General features: G+C 30.5%; 1 protein-coding gene and 1 long non-coding RNA gene across 2 annotated transcripts; one reads left to right on the forward strand and one right to left on the reverse strand.

Annotated features, from left to right (window-relative positions):
* Positions 1-7349: 7349 nt before the first annotated feature.
* Positions 7350-14081, reverse strand: LOC124354595. Its single transcript, XM_046805174.1, has 2 exons — positions 13924-14081; positions 7350-9010 (listed from the first exon to the last, which is right to left on the reverse strand). Exon 2 carries the CDS (start codon positions 9004-9006, stop codon positions 7795-7797), a length of 1212 nt encoding a protein of 403 aa, XP_046661130.1. The 5' UTR covers positions 9007-9010; positions 13924-14081; the 3' UTR covers positions 7350-7794.
* A 78-nt stretch (positions 14082-14159) lies between these two features.
* On the forward strand, positions 14160-17465 carry LOC124354596. The gene is made up of 2 exons (XR_006921696.1): positions 14160-14642; positions 16261-17465. It is a non-coding gene; the product is annotated as an uncharacterized LOC124354596 (long non-coding RNA).
* Positions 17466-18510: the final 1045 nt, after the last annotated feature.

Consider the following 18510-nt stretch of genomic DNA (forward strand, 5'->3'; position numbering starts at 1 on the left):
TTTACCACAAATGTATTTTATCGGTTATTTATGAGTTGCACGACTTCATTTACAAAAAAATACTGGGTGCACAGTGATGTAAATATTGCATCACCATTGAATCCGGTGATGCACAATATGCATCACCAGATATTTGTAAAACTTAGCATATAAAAAAATTAAAAACACTTTTAGCCATTTTAGATGAGCCTAATTACTGTAAAAAACTAAAAAAAACTTTTTTTACATTTAATATTTCTGTGCTGCGAGGGTCTACAACATAATCAAAATGCTGTGCTGCAAAGAGTTAAGATGAAGGTAAAAAGGAGCTCAATTCGACATTCTCATTAAGTATTTGGTATTTATTTCAATGTAAGGCGAAAATGGCAAACAAGTCTGCAGAAAAGTCAGAGTCACATTAAAGTTTAGTTGCAGAGCTAAAAAGTGTTCGTTTATCTTTGCCATTTAACCCGTAATTCAGGAAAAGCTACGAAAATGACAATTGCATTTCCAAGTTCTTGATGAGTCCAATATCGAATTGAGCCTTCTCTCTCTTATTGGATGTGATATTAGCGTCATGCAGGGCCAAAAGGTGGTATTATACATTTCTTGGAACTAAAGTAAGAAGTCAATGGAATGGGTCATCTGTCAATGTAATGTAAATGAACTACAATTCCGTCATTTACTAACTCGTTTTGATGGTGTCACAACAGGTCCTTTAGGATTTTCAGAACCAATAAAAAATCTTGCAGTAAAGCAAAGTCAGTCAATTGAAACATATTTGCTGAAAATTACCAACAAAGCAGATTTATGTACTGATAAATATTATCTTATGTATACTCATTTATTTTGGTGAGTGTCCTGAGGATTTATTCAAACGATATCCAGATAATTTAACACGTCCAAGATGGATTACAACAGCTAGTATAACTCTTTGTTCTTTGTTGTACACCGCACAAGATGTTGACACAACAGTCAAACTAGATTATTCTATGTCTTCCAGCCAAACTAAATCACGTTTTCCATTTGTAACTAAAACTTTTTTACTTGTAATTTATTACAAAAAAATTAAATGCATGCATTTTTTATAACTAACTATAATTTCTTTCTTATTCTATTATTATTATTTCTTTCTTATTTTTTTATTTTATTAAGAAATACTCTGCCAATATAATAATTAATACTATCAATATAGTTACAAAGTTATACTCAATAAGGTCAGTACGAAACTCCAACAAAACAAAAAACTACGACAGTTGAGTTGTGGTTGTAAACAAAAGACTTAAATCAGGCGATAAAAATGTTTATGAATATTATTATCATCCACTATTAGCTTATCGTTTGCTATTAAAGTTAAAGTAAAACACTTCAATATTAAACTATGTTTTGAAAATATCGCTTACTACTGTAAAAAAGGCATAAAATGGAATATTTTAATAGTTATGGGGTACGTCAAAACATAAACTTAATGCTTTCAAACTTTAAACCTGAAGTACCTGAACCAAAAGGCAACATTTGCAAAAAGCAAACACTATTTTAACCATATTTCGTTCCGCCCTATTGTACATTACATAGAAAGATAACGCATTTTTTCAACCACACAGTCTGGTCATAAGTACATGCACTGCCTTGTTAAATCTCTTCAGCAATCAGATTGATGAGAAATATGTAGATAAAAATTTTAGTTCAGTGGTAATGCTGGCTACTCGCATTTAATTCAATAAGTCATGGTACTATTGATGGATAAGATGCATTTTTATGGATTTGGCAAAAACGTGTCGCATGGGTAAAATTGTGTCTGGAAGATAGATGCAATGATTTTAACAAGATTTGAAACGAGAACATCTGTTGTTTTGTTTAAACGGAAAAGGACGTGCCTCAGGGGAGTAGTTGTCTCGAACGATCTGTAGCATATACTGCTGATTTTTGTAATTGTGTGCTACATTGTTTAATGACTTACAGCTGCATTTTTCCTACCACACTTGCAATATTGATGAAGCAATTTCTCTGATAAACTCTGATCTTCTGAGTTTCAGCCCGTGGTCTGATGACAATTGCCCAAAACTCAATATGGGACATTGCACTGTGCTTCATATTAATCCTCAAAACTTGGTGAAAGTCATTAGTTGCAGAAATTTGGGAGTCATTCTTGGTTGTGATAGTTTGGTTGTGTGTGACTGCGTGAAGTCTCTGGGTGTGGTGATGGGCAGAGATCTCACATTGTCCGATCATGTCACATAGCTTTATAGTACGTCATTTGTAGGCTCAAGAGCCTCCACAGGTTTAGAGATTGCTACCTGAGTCCGCAAAGTTGCAGATAATAAAAGATTTTTATTATTGTTATCCCTCCTACGATAATAGAATTTTGAATGAAATGAATCCAGAAACTGCAAAACTCTGAAATTTGTTTTTTTTTATTGAAGCGTTTCGGCCGTGCGAATCCTTTTTGCAAGCTCATGGCATTTTGCCTATGAGAATTGCATGCAGGATACAGACCTTCACTGTGATCCACAAGGGTCTATAACATGGGGAGCCACAGTACCTGAACACATCCTACCGGGGAAGCTCTCTCAGTACGGGACCGCCACGTCGCGAATTCGCTCCACTTTTAGAACGTTAAGATGGAGTTGGGGGAAGGAGCTTATCCGACTTTCGTCATAAATTGTTTAATGGTTTTCTCGACTAACTTAAACAACTCCATCATAAATGTTTTAAAATTATAATTAAATATTGAATGCATGATTATATTTTAGTTACCATATTAATTCATGATAACAAGATTGGTTGCAAACATTACTTGATTTAGTTTGTTGTAATTTTAAGTTTATTTTGTATCCTGTATGCTGTTGACACCGTATAAAACTTTTGTATATTTTCATTCAATATAATCTCTATTTACATACGTTTTACTATTCATAAATGTTATATAAGTTTAACAAAAAAACTAAGGCATTTCCAAACTGTCTGGGGTAGTCCACGGATTCCTTATAGGACACCCCGCTGGTGTCTTGCTTGCAGATTCGCCACATCAAATTCTATTTACGTCACTACCAGCAAATATTTTCTATGCCTTTCTCTATTTTAAATCTGTTACTGTTCCATATTTTTACAAAAAGTTTATACATTCCGTAGTATTTACAACTATAACTCTGTTCTAAATCTCCTTCTCTATTTTCCCAAACTACAAAAGAGAAGGGAGGAATGCCCATTAACATTAAAGAGTAACTCTTTATACAGTTAGTGGAGGATTATCCAAAAACCGTTTACTCATTTAATGGCCATGCCAGTTTTTATTTTTTCCCTCCGCATCCATGTGAACAGAGCTGGACAAGCTTTATCTCATCAGAGATATGGACAAGAAATGGTAAGATTTATTTAAAAAACATTAAATTTAGCCCATTTGGCATTTGAGCGACTACCTGTTGTTACGTTGTGTATATACACACGGGCAAAGAAAGATGCCTCCTTATGGGACTCCTTTACTTATAACTAACTATGAAAATCATTATTATTTTTAACAATCAATTTACTGTTCGTAAAAATGTATTTGTTGTATAATTTACGCATTTCTCATTTTTTTGGTTAAAAAATGAGATTTTCATAGCAAACATAGTCATGAACTTTATAGTATTATCTATAAACGTTGTAGCTGCCTATTTTTTCTGTAAAACTTTGTTTGTGTTTTCAGTTACTCTTAGTATTTTATAACATGTAAAGTGGTGAGATGAAAAATAATGTGGAGTGATTGTTATTTGTGTGTTAAATATGTTGTCGACATACTCTAAACAAACTGTTCAATTTCGATAACGGCGACAGCAGACTGATAAGTCGATATGAATGAAGTGAATGAGGTTTACATATTTCATGAATCGCGATTATTTGAGAGATTAAGTTAAATTATAGCTTAATATTATTAAATGTCATACGCGATCAAGTCCAATATAATAGATCTCAAGAATTTCCGTGGGATATTTTGGAGTAAAATATTGTGATGTACAGGATACTTAATCTCAATGAGTAATTTAATAAAAAATTTCAGGAGGAGGTGTATATGTGACAATGGTCCAAATGGCCTGAATAACGACTACAATAAGCACGAACGTTCTATACAATGACATGGATAGTTTTCAAGTGCACTTTGAGGTAAAGGGACAGAACCCTAGAATTATACCCATTACATGTTCAATTATTCTGGAACTCAGAGACTGAGAGATCCTAAAGCCAACTACCAGAGGCGGGGAGCTGACAGAGGATGTGAGCATCAAATTCCAAGGCTGGGACCTGTCAGAAACCGAGCGTTTCCAGAAGCTGGAAACATCCTAAGATTGGGATCTGTCATATGTTGGAAGTTGTATAAAGCCGGAAACATCTAATGATTGGGATACTTAGAGCTTCCCAGGATTGGGAGCTTACAGAGCCTAGGTATTCCTAGACGTTGAGAGCTATAAAGGACTTGGAGCTTCCAAATTTCGAGTGCTACTAGAAATCAGGAACTCCCAAAGGCTATCGGAGCTACAGCAGGCCAGGTGCTCTCATAGTTTGTCAGAAGCCGGGAGTTCCTAGTAGCTTATAGTTCTCAAGATTTGAGGCTCCAAAAACAGAAATCTGATAAAGACCAAGAGGTCTTAGAAGCAGTAAGCTTAGATTATTTCAGAGATGTTTGTTATGTATATGCATATTAAGCTATGTATTAACACATGCTAAAAATTATTGATACATCCTTTTCTAGTCTTTTAAAACTATTATAATATCCCAAGAGAGAATGCTAATTGATTATGTATTTGCATATCAGATATTAAAACATAATAAAAAAATATTGATACACATTTTCTAGTCTTTTAAAACGATTATAATATCCCAAAAGAGAATGCTAATTGATTAAGTATTTGCATATCAGATATTAAAACATAATAAAAAAATATTGATACACATTTTCTAGTCTTTTAAAACGATTATAATATCCCAAGAGAGAATGCTAATTGATTAAGTATTTGCATATCAGATATTAAAACATAATAAAAAAATATTGATACACATTTTCTAATCTTTTACAAACATTATAATCCCTCAAAAGGTACTTGTTGAAATATGTGCAGGTTAAAGTTAATCAATAAAAATAATACTCTTTGTTTTAAAAGAAACTTTAATGTGTAGTGTGTTCCAAATTTTATGCACACTGGAGGGATTTTTAAATGTACATTTTTTACATAATCAGAAAAAAGTAATTTTTTTAATAATTTCAAAAATATCATATATGTTACACTTTTGTGTGATTTTCATCAAATAATTCATAAAACCCTGTTTTTCTATGGTTGTGTAAAGGGAATTTTTATTCTACTATTCAGATAGGTGGTAAACCTATCTGATTAATCACACAGCATTAGAATTAACTGTTTAGTAAAATATAGAAAATATCTGACAAGGTCAGTTGAAAAATAACTGTTACTGACATTTTTGTAATAGATTAGCAAAATAGCGTGTTAATTTAAAATTGTACTATAATTTATAATTTTATAATATATAAAAGTAAAAATCATCATATACAAATAATTAAACAACCTAATAAATGTTTAAAGTTACTCAGTTTATTGTAACTAAAAAAGAATATAAAAATAAATCAATTGTTTTATGTAATAGGAATGCAAACGTAAAGACTCCATTTTTGAAGTAGCTTTTAATTTACAAAATGTGTTCAATAATGCATTTGCATCAGTCACATCCTACTACAATTTCAACATTATGTGTTATTCTGCGCGTATAAACTTTGTTGGTGATTTATTCCCAAATAAAAGTATCCAATTGTGTCAAGTCTTGTGAACATGTGGTCCAGTGGACTTTTATTAGTTATTAGTGTTTATTAGTATTAGAGTACAATAAGCTGTGTTCAAATTTAATTAATTAATTAAATTATTTTTATATGATGATTTTTACTTTTTTATATTTTAAATTATGATACAATTTAACGCTAATCTATAACAAAAATGTCAGTAACAGTTATTTTAGACTGACTTATATTTAATTATATTATATTATTAATAATATTACATAATTTATGATTTATGATTTACTAAACACCTGATTACAACACTATGTGCAGTGAAAAATCAGCCAGTTCTATCAACTAACCAAATAGTCAAATTAAATACTTTTCACTCAACTATAAAAAAATGAGTTCTTACAAATTATTTGATGAAAACGACTAGGAACATATAAATACAATATTTTTTTAAATTAATAAAATACCTAATTTCCCTTGATTAAGTAAAAAATGGGTTCTTGTATTTAAATAAATGGACTAAAACCGTAAACCTCCTCCTTGCTAGTCTTGACATGTTTTAATTATAATATTTAAAAATTATAAGAAATTTCATGCAGATTTCATGTAAAAAACGTTTTAATGTGGGAACTAAAAAGAGAACTGTGACAGTTTAAAGTTTAGACCAAAATCAGTTTTTTAGCACAGCGAGTGAGTGAACAGTGAAATCAATAACCACCTTGACTTTTGCATTACATTTGGAACATTCTATATATTAGGCTACAGCTTTCTCAGTCTCTTACAGCTGTGCTAACTGGAAAATAATACTTGGAAGTGTAAATAATAGATATAAGTATCTGTTTGTTTTTCATTTAATCCTTGAATTTTATACATAGTATACAGATAAGCAAGTGATTTTCAATCCTTATATTGAGTAGAAATAACCTTTAGTTAAGTCTAAAAATAAAAATTGCACTATATTGTTTCAAGCTTGATTTGGATATCACAGGATTGTTATAAATAACACATTTTATGAAGCAATCTGTACAGTTATGATCAACCTTATCAAGCAAATGATCTACTTTACAAAAAATAATAATATGAACTCGATTAATATCTCACCATTCATTAACCACCACATTCTCACGATTATTGTCACTGTCAGCTGTTACTCTACTATTCACGAATATCCTCACTCACACTTCCATGCAGTGAACTAAACTAGGTACTGTAGGACACAGTTAACAAATTTTATAAACAACAGAGGCTGATTTAATATTTTTACCAAAATGTAACCTTTGAAATCCAACAAGTTCATTTATTAACTATAGAATGATTTCAATATGAATTCTTCAGGATTTTATTTGTTACAATTTAATGCCTCAGGACACATTTAAAATTAATTACCATGTTGCATCAACTCATTTAAATTGAATAAGTCATGGACTACAAGATAATCTCTACATGATTGATGATGGATTATGGCAGAGTTTAGGATATTAGTCACAAATTCAAATTAAAATATGGTTATATTTTGGAATTATGATAAGTGAATTGAATACCAGTGAAAATAACTTGGGTTTCACAAATTTAACTAAAAATAAAACAAAACAAATTATTATAAAAAGTATAAATTTTATTAATTGGTTACAATAAAATTTCAACAAAATGTGTCTTTGAGAGATTTTAACCATTTCCAGTGGCTATAAAAATGTTTACTAGTTATTTTGTTTTAATTATGTCTTAATTCATACTGTGTTACAATCTTTGCTCACTTGAAAATACATATTTTGTGAATTTACAATATATAGATAACATTTTGTGTGTATTTTATTCCAAAAAAAAGAATTAACAATTTTTAGTTAATACATATTTTGTGAAAGTATACATATAAGCCAGTGATTTTCTTTCAATCCTTAGAGTACAGTATTTTGTAGAAATAAACTTTAGTTAAATTTAATAATAAAAATTCCACTACAGTATATTGTTTTAGGCTTGGTTGGACTACCACAGAATTGTAATAAATAAGGCATTTTAACAAGCATTCTGTTCAGTTGGAATTATAGACTTTTCAGAAAATTGAAATATTGCCTCATCAAAACAGGCACTATAGCTTTCAGGCGTTTACAATTGTACATTCTTCTAAATATGGGGTCACACTTGCCAGCGACAATGTCTTCAGTAGTGATACCTTCAAAGCTTTCACCATCATCGGTGCCATGAACTGTGATAGGGGTAACTCCAAAAGCAATGGTCGTGATCATCCACGGTGCTGCAGCTTTGATGTCTTCTTTCACTTCTTCCAGCGTCAACCTTTCCGAACATCCAACCTGCTCTAAGCTCTCGTTCAAAGTCTTCACATAAAGTTCAAACAGTTCTAGTTGATGGTTATCCCTCACATCATCATTAGCACTAGTATAGAGGAAGTAGAGCAAGTCAAACACCGGGGTCGAGTATCTAGAAATTTGAAAATCCAAAAGCTTGACATCAACTGGTTCTTTGTCTGTGTTGTATTTAAACATCAAATTGTTGACCCAAACATCTCCGTGAAGCAGTACATTGAAACGGCCTGGTTTTGGCTTCACTCCTTCTTCAGCTAGTTTCCAAATATTGTCTGCCCTGCTGAGAAAAAAATCTGCATATTCTTTGCAACCATCCACTTCATTTAAGTTCTCGCCAAGAGCCTTGCAACCAAATTCAATCCACTTCTGTAATGGTCCACCTTCAACATAGAAGCATTCACCACCAACTGCTTCTATCAGTTTTGGGTTTTCATGATAAATGGCAACAGCTGCAGCATGGAACTTAGCTAAAGTAATGAAAACTAATTTGCTGTGTGCAAGGTCTAACTGTTTGATTTTATCAGCTACAAAATAGTCCGGCTTCAAGTCCTCCAACACTATTACACCTTCAATAGGGCTGTAGAAACTTTTTGCTGTAAACTGCCAATTGATTTTGTTGATCATTTTTTCCAACAATTCTCCATAGTACACATCCTCTTTGTTATAAAACTGTGTCTGGCCTGCTATTTCAAAGATCAATCCTTCTTTTACTGGTAATTTGACAATGAGTGACTTTGATTCTTCTTGGGTTGAGCTACCCACTCTGTAATGTACTAATACTCGGAAGAGATAACTGGAGAAGTTGTCGCCCACAGCAATAGCCGGTTTTGCACTAAAACTGAGTACAGTTATCTTTGGCTTTTTGTCTTTACCTCCTTGAAGAACTTTAGTCAGAAAGGCCTCATTAAGCCACTCAGGAGTCAAATCCATTGTCCTGAAACATTTCAAAAGCATATTAGTATAAAAAATAAATAAGTTGTTGACCACATTATTGCGGTTGCATCTCAACAGAAAACCTTTATGTAATAGATCATCACTATAAAAAACACAAGAAAGCAAGCAAGAAGCATAATTTGCAGGAAAAATAATTTTTTAAACTAATACACTTATATTGCATGACAGCTAATTTGTTCAAATTTGTTAATGATTCAGTTAATTTTATATAAATAAATACATTATATTTACTTTATATATTTATGTTGATTGTAGGGCGCCAAGGACATGCTTGTCTATGCTACTACCAAGCCTATGGTACACATTCGCCTTGTGGTCTTAACAAATTTAAGATTTTTCATGAATTTTCATGGTTGAAATAGGGTTGACATCGTTAGAAGAAATTTTTGTCTTTTCACTCTCCAATTTTCTAAAAGGATGAAATTTGACACATATACACAATGTACTCTGAAGGAACCTTAACTTAGCATTAATATTAAAATCAACTACCGTACTCATTGAAGTTGAAATTGGGTTGCAATCCCTAGCAGATACATATTTATAACCATTAGGTTGTAATGAGAAGTTTATAATGGAATGTTCTTTACATAGTATTTATCATATTAAAAGACAATTCTCTTCACAATAAATGTAATAGAACAGCAGTTTGACGCCTACATAGGAGCATGACTATAAACATACAAACTATAAACAAGATTGTAAAAATGTCATAAAAGTTCAATTTCATCATAAATATGGTATTTTCACTTAATTTATTTTCTATTATGTTTAGATCAAAATACTTAAAATGTGTCATTACTAAAAAATCTAGGTGAATATTGAAATACGTACAATTATCAATATACTTCCTGTAGTCTATAGATAAATTCTTATTGAATTGAAGCTTCTATACGCAATTCCAGTGGAAGTGTAAAGGGAGTTATGTTCCTAACATACATTTCTCAACCGTTTTACACATCTATGGGAGAGAATTGAGAATAAAATATCCGGCTCTGTTGGTTGAAAAAATTTCACAAGAGACCGACATCTTGAAATATCAAACTGAAGCTTCATTATTAGTTTAAATGTATGATACACGCAACACTGATGGAACAACAAACCTGAATATTAGCATATTATTGTAATTGTGTCAATTTCAAACATTTTGACAGACCACAATCTTCAAAAGTTATGAAACAAAAATTGTTACAACCATATAAATTTATTTGTAAAGACGTGAATTTGTTTAATCCAAAATTATGTTTGTAAACATATAACGGTATAATGGTTCAATTGTAAATTTCTATAAATTTAAACAGCAACCATAATAGATGCAAAACAAAATAGATATTATACATACTAGACATATTGCAGATAAATTTTAAAAGATCAAAGCATGGGTGGATTTTTATCAAAAGATATTATATTAGATGAGAGATTTGTTGCATCTCCAAGAGCTGGATCAATATTTATAAAAAGAAAATTATGGATGTTTACTGAAGAACATTTAAAATTCAATGACATTAATGGAGAATAATCTGTGAACGTACATTTCTGCAAACGAATCAAATTAAATCTGCTTTTTCAAAGAAAACACCTGTTAGTGTTCAATTTAACGGAGATCAATTAACAATTTATATTCAGTAGATGAGATATTTTAAACAAATAGATAATACAATGAACTTAAAAACACAAAAAAAAAACAATACAGGAATTACAATTTCATTTTTTTTAATTTCTTGTAATTAGTTGAAAGAACTTAAAAATGTTAGATTATTGACAGATTTGCTACATTTTGGAGAAGATATTTGAATAAAAAAAGGAAAACCTTATGCTACAAAATCTGCTCCAATTGTAAAAAAAGATGTGATTCCTACAGTAAAAAATATTTTAAATTGGTTAAATAAAGATTGGAAGATGTTAATGGTTCTGGATTAGATAATAAAATAAACCCATTAATCTTAATAGAATTAGAAGAAACTTGTAATAATTTAAAACATTTTAGAGGAATTTTCATGTAAGATACTTTACCTTAAAAAATTACAAAATTTTAATCTGGCACTTAGATTCAATTTAAGGAGTTGGGTTTGCTATTACAACAAAAGATAACATGGAATACTATTTTGATTCATATGGAAGAATTGAAGAAAAACCAACAATAGAATTAACCAAATATTCAAATAAAACTTAATAATATTACAATCATTCTCAAAACTAAGACTGTGTATGTTTGTGGACAAACTTAGACAATTTGTGGACATGTATGTATTTTTGTTTTAAATTACCTTAAAAAATAATGATTTTAAAGAAGTTTAAACAAATTATTATTACTAAATAAATATGAATTCACAAAATATTGTTGATTTGTTTGGCATGCAAATAAAAACAGTTTGAGAAATTAATTTAATGATAAATTGAAAATCCGTTGCAAAATCTGCTTGAAGTGACAATACAGATGTTATTGACATGAAAATAGAAGATTTAAAAAATGAATTTGAAAGCAGAATAACAAATTTATTACAATTAGATGTATAGAAACTCCCACTTACCTGCACTTTGGTGACAGTTTCAGACACTTTGTCAATAGTAATAGGGACCAGAGAGATTAGCCTGTAACTGTAAGTCCTACTCCTTTGTCTGTCGCCTTTCTTATATCGATATTAATTTTGAAATTTTCATCTTTTGCGGAAAACACCAATATTGAGACTCTCATTATAACATGTTGGCAAAGGAAGTGCAATAAGCGACACTAAATGTATCACTAGATGATTGGATACATCATTGTATTATTAAATTTACTAGACTTAAACTTGGACACACGGCCCATGGTCCATGACATCTTTGGAAGTTTTATCTAATACTGTAATGTTTGCCGATTATATTATTTTCTTCGCTAGTGATAAAAGAATCAGTCATATATTTAAATGGACGTATGGATGAGTTGTACGGGAGTCCACGTTATAGTATAGTTCTAATATGTTCTTGTTAAACTTAGATAAGACTCAATATTGAAGAATTTAGTATACTTTATGACCTTGCTGGCTTTGTAAATAATGTTAAGTTATTGGGTGTTACTATGGACTGGAAAATCTCATAGAATAAATCGCATTGAAGTACTCTACAACAGGTTGTCTTTTAAAACAGATAAACTTTTATGAATTTTAATTCTGTGGACTTATTTACTCCGAAAGCAATGACAAATAATAACAACAACCACATTTGTATACTAAACATATCTACTGCTATGAAAAAACGTATCCATGGTGGGTTTCAGTGAATGTTTGGGCCGAGCTTATAGTGTTAAGTGACTTTCTAAGCTCTCACATAACAGCATCACTCACAAACGGCTGGACGGATTCGCCTAATTTTTTTTTTAATTTGTTCGTCTTGATCTGTAGAAGGTTATAGGATACTTTTTATCCCTTTCCCGATTCAGGATTCCGCCCCACTGGTTTTTAATAAATCATATTTTTAAGGAAAGTGCAACAACTTTCTTATTTGTTTTACGATTTCAATAAATACAACATTTTTTGGTTTAGAATATTATTTAGAAAATTAAACGGTCTTAAAACTTGTTATGCTGGATGCGGGTTTTTAAAAAATGTAACATAAATATTAATATATCAATACCGCAAATTTGAAAATAACTATTGCAAAAAATATTATTAGGCCTATACCCATTTTGGACACATAATTTTATGTGTTTATTCTGATGTGGTGAATTACACCCTAGAATACTGAAGTTATTACTAAATACCCTGCACTAGAAATAATTCTTCAGATAATGAATTGTTTTGTTTATCTTCTCTACTTGTTATCTTTAAGCAGAAATTTTAAGCTGCTTAGAGACTATAAGAATGCACACTGATAATGCAAAATGTGTTGTAATTACAATTTGTTTCGTGATACCTGTTCAACAAATATTCCACTGTAATGTCCAAAATGCTTTTCATTTTGTAAGGTCTACAAGATCTCTGTAATGGAAGTGAGAGAAAACCGTTGAGAACCATGTAATGCTCTTTCAAATATTGTAACATGTATATAAATGTGTGTGTGTGTGTGTGTGTGTGTGTGTGTGTGTGTGTGTGTGTGTGTGTGTGTGTGTGTGTGTGTGTGTGTTTTATAATACTTCCAGTTTGCTTTGCATATTAAGCCCAACTCGCAGAGCTATTGTTTCTTTCACTTTAGAATTGCAAAATACATTATATCCATTAATAAAATAAAATTAAAAGAATAGCAGACAGTTTTTATTTCAAAACGTTATGCGTTTCATCTTATACAATGAGAATAAACAGCAAGATATTCATTTACTTCTTAAATGTAAGCCTCATTTTTTAAACAATAGCACGCTTTATATTTTTATATAGCTTGAATGTTATAAATAGTGTTAAAAAAAGTAATTTGTATTATATGTGTGAATTATAATGGTTTGCCATTATCCGCATTTATTTGCTTTTCTTAACGAGTATTTTTAAACGTCCGTTTACCGGAGCTGGTAGTCAACTTTATTTGGCAGCGTTTCAATATGCTTGCGTAAACGGTTCAATACAATTTTGTCTGGACTCTAGTTTTTGTTTTACAAGGAAGAAGTAAAATTGCATCAAAAGGCTTTTTAACTAATATCTGGGAAAGGCCTAGTCCTGGTAGAAATTTCACAGTAAATGAACAAGAAAATATTGAAATGCATCAAGACCTTTCATGTAAAATACACTTTAACTAGCCTAAATATTTCCCAGAGCAAACTAATAAATCCCAAGACAAAATAAGTTAATTAAATAGGAATAATTAATATTCCAATAATCACTATCTGATCTCGGATTGCAAAGAAAAATGTAATTATTTCATTCAGTGGAAGAATTAACGTTAAAGTTCAATGTTTCGTTTAAATATCAGATAGGAGTATACTGTACTTACGGGAATTTTTGATGGCTCTTCGACAGCAGTGCCTAAGTAAGGTACAGCTCAACAGTCAACGGTTAACTACATTTTATACTAGAAACCCATGTATAAATATCAGGTCAGAGATAACGTCTGTCGCGTGTCGTTGCGTCCGTTCCCGAGACGTTGTGGCGTTGGATTGTGTAATTGAACGAGCAAAGCTGTGATACAGAGAACGAACAAACCGCGTCAAGGTCATTGCTATCCCTGCTCCTCACATCGTTAATTCAACATTCTGTGCCCAGCTAATCGACGCCGTGTCGTAGTTTATTAGTAAGATTATCATAAATAATTGCTGAAGCGCTTACGTCAGCACTTAAATTATTGTTAATTACATCCATAGATAAAGAAATACTATAATAAGAACTAAAATTAGAATTTTACCCCATACAATTTGACTCTTATTTCTGTTATGGAGGACGTATCATGTTAAAGGTATAAATAATAAGCACTTAGAAGCTTTTTAATTTTGTTTCTAAGTGTATATACTTGTTACTGAAATATTGAAACAGTGAAATAGAGAAATTTTAAATTGTTTCTGAATAAACAATAAAAATAAATAAAAAGCGTTTGAATAATATTCATTGTATGTTTAGAATTATATCTTTCATACTCCTAAAGTTAAAAAAAATGCATTAGGTTTATCATGTTCTTATGGAGCTTCAATCAAGATAACTACCAGTAGTATACAACAGGTAAAGAGGTTGTTTTACTCATAATATTCCAGCACTCCTTACAATTCATACACTGGTATTATTTCTTATTTTGTTAATGTTTTCAATTAAAAAGGAAAATTACCAATTATAATGTTTCCTATTTATTAATTATGTATATGTATTATCATGAAGATTTAATAATGAATCTAGAATGTTTGAATGTCTAATTTAATCAATTCAGTCAACACATTTATCTTTATTAATCTGTATGTATCGTTTTAAAATGCAGTGCTTCAAAAAAAAATTAGCATGTAGTTTCTGTGTATGTTGTTAATATAACAAATAAACATACATGTATGTGTCAACAGTCTTTGGGGTTCATCTTATCCATATAACGGCAATGTGCTTTTGGAAATATTATACGCTTCTGTATTTTTTAAGCGTCCTGCTTCATGTAATTTTTTTATGCGTTGGTGTTTGTCACAAAATTCCTCACTTTGCAATTAGAACCATACCACAACATTAAAAAAATGTGTTTATATTTTTACATTTCAAGATTACTGTTCCCCGAGAAAAAGGACATAGCTAGTAAAGAAGTCCAAGGAGTCCGGAACCCCCCAAATTTTACTTTTTTAGTAAACTATTATTATTTAAATACTTCAGTATTACTGACATGTACTGCTAATGGATCATTCTCAATAAAGAAATGAGTTAAGAACTTTTTAAGGAACAAAATGGGGCCTTACTCTCTGTCCACTAAGGGAAAATATCAGTTGTCTCTATCCCCCAAAACTTTTTCCTGGCTAGGTTCTTGCCCGAGCATAAACAGCCCTCAAGTTAAAACATGTGTGTTTATATGGATGTAATTTTTTTTAACATGATAAAGATCACATTTAAAAAATATAAAAAATAAATTTTCAATATGTTTTGTGCAATGAAATATTTAATCTTGGTCAAATTTTTTATTGAAAAGATTGGCCTTAAAGGGGGAGAGGGTAATATTTTTTTTAATTCTATCACAACTTAACTCTTTTTGAGTAAGATTTCACAGGCATACTTTCCTTGGGCAAATATAAGCATTTTCAATAACAACCAAGTTTGAAATATTTAATAACACCTACCATATTTATGGGTAGCTGAAAAATGAATTGGTGTGTCGAAGGTAAAATGAAGGTTTCAAAATCATAATATGTTGGAAATTTCGGAATTAATTTCCAAACTGTAATTCAATAAGTTCCACTGCAATCTTCACTGACTAGTTTTTATAACAAATGCTATTAACAATTGGTGAGGGACAATAACAGTGGGGTGCTAATACTTAGGAAAGTAGTAGCAATCTTTTTTATTCATATATCGAACCATATTTGTTATTATGGTGATCATTGAGTGGAAGTGTTAGAGGAGATAAATAACAATTTATATAATCATGGCTTGTGATTGTTAATAGCTCTTAATAAGCCTTAAATGCAGGAAATAGGATTTTTCCAGACATTTGCCATCGTTCAGTCATACAATACAATCAGTAGCACTATGTTTCGAGATCTGCAATCTGATCTCTTCTTCAGGTAAATGACTAAGCTAATGTTCATGTTCATGTGTTTTGGTAAGCCAGCATAGGTAAGAACTGGGTAAAGTTGATAGATTCGGCTACTTTCAGAACCACCACTGATCACGATTACCTGGGTGCCAATCTGCACCAGTATGCTTTGCCAACACCCCAGAATGGACGCAGACACCTGCCCCAGCGTCCAGCCCTAGCCGCCAACCCTACAGAAGAGGACGGCTACAGGAAGATCACCCGTCTCTACTGATCAGCACGCCACCAAATGGTTAATCTGCCAAGGGTGGGCATTGGCCAAGAAGAAAAAGAATATTTTTGGTTCAGTTATCTTCCTATTTACTGGAAAGTTACTTTGGAATCTGCAAAGTTGTTAGTACAATTCTCATCCACATACCTCTGTGAGTCTGGATTGTTATCATTGGTTTGTCTAAAGTTAGAAATCAAGCAAAACTGGACGTAAAAAGTGATGTGCTTAGTCACTGCTAATTACAGATATTTAAAAACTTGTAAAAGACAAAACAGTGCTAACCATCTCACTAAGTTACAAAGTGACTGATATAATAGCGTTATTAACTAAATTTTGTACATTTTATAACAAAATTAATTTTTGTTCTGTATTTCATTGCTTTATTAAAATGAACTTACTGGTGGCAATAAGTGTAGGCTAAGACTACTCAAAAAGGTATTTAAACCATATTAAATGTTGTATTGAAAAATTATAAAATATTTAACTTTAAAACAAGTATTGTAAATAAAATTTAATTTAGTTTCAAAAAGAAATTCATATCCAAATATTGGACTATATTCAAATAAAAATGAGTTAAAAATAATAAGACAAGCCTGAAAACTAACAAAACTCCTATGGACTAAAGCAATTTACATTAATTGGTAGTATGTTTGTTTGAATACTAATTGAAGCTAAAGGTCTTAGTAGTAAATGTAATTTTTTCAGTATATATAATCTTTGATAAAAAAAACGCATAGGTGATTCCTTTAAAATAAAACTTACCTACAGTATATCTAAGGCCTCACAAAGGAGGAAAATGAAAAATTGTGTGATGGACAAGGTATTTTTTAATTTACAAGGATATAAGATATACTACAAGAAATTTCATATTAAGCTAATGATTGTTTAAGTGATACAAAAATTTGAACCTGTGTGTAACAATAAGCTTAAATTTATTCCAAATACAATACTGTAATAGAATGTGCAGCTAGGTGTAACTAAAACAAAACTTTTCACATGACAAAATATTTAAACCACAATAAAACATGTTACAAAAGTCAAGATAAGAATAAAAGTATTTGGATTTTATTGTCACAAGTCTATATACTCTCAATTAATATTAATTAATGCTAGTAATCAAAAACATTGGTTTATTTAAGGGCAAAGAGATTACAATGAACAAAGGTGTAAAATAAATTGGTTCTGAATGCAATTGTTTACGTAACAATTGTGTAATGTAAAAGTAAAATACTGATAAAGAAATTATGAAACTTATTTTTAAGATTATATGTTTTGAAACAGTCTTTGTATAAAACAAACCTTTTGGCTAGAACAAAAAACTAGATTACCATAATCTATCAGCAAATATTAAGATTGTTTAAAGTATCAAATATAACAAAACAAGTAATTATAAAAAATGTTTTTCTTTTCAGTTTCCTGAAAAATGAAAAAAGTACTTACTTGCTGGTTTATCAAATGAGGCACAAAACAATTTTTATATCTCTTTACTTTGAATGGCATATTAAATCTTTTAGCAAGACAAAATATTATATTTGTCTGTTATTTTAATCCAAATTTAGTTAATACATGCGCGGTAAGTAAACATTTGGTTTATTTACCGCAGTATAAGTTATTATCAATGGATTTTATAAAAGTAAAGTAATAAAATAAAGATTAAAACCTGACATTTCAATTATGCAAATAGAAATGTTAACGTTCATTAGTCAACAACTGTAAAATCATAAATAATGAGTATTTTTAATAATTTATTAACACCGATTTATATTAATTTATATTTTATTTTCACAGTTATATTGTTATCTTAATATCCTTATATGTAAAATGGTATATTGCCGTTAATAAATAAATAAAAATAAAATAAAATAAACACCTGATATTACTCAATTAGAAATTGGGTGCCATGACAAGCACTTCTTTCGGTGTAGTGCCTAACAGTCCCCCATAACCCAAGAAGATATTAATCATAGCTCCAGTTACCTTAAACTGGGCCTACACCGTACAGTGGAATAATTGAGAATTGTTTGTGTCTGCTTTGTAGTCTGTTAGAGTAATAAGTTGATTTAAACAATATTATTACATTTAATTTAATAAACATAAAT

Source organism: Homalodisca vitripennis, chromosome 2 (assembly GCF_021130785.1).
Source record: "Homalodisca vitripennis isolate AUS2020 chromosome 2, UT_GWSS_2.1, whole genome shotgun sequence".
Classification (NCBI taxonomy): Eukaryota; Metazoa; Arthropoda; class Insecta; order Hemiptera; family Cicadellidae; genus Homalodisca; species Homalodisca vitripennis.

Bases quoted from the DNA above. Each gene is read 5' to 3' on its own strand.
- LOC124354595 (XM_046805174.1), bottom strand. From the start codon at position 9,006: ATGGATTTGACTCCTGAGTGGCTTAATGAGGCCTTTCTGACTAAAGTT.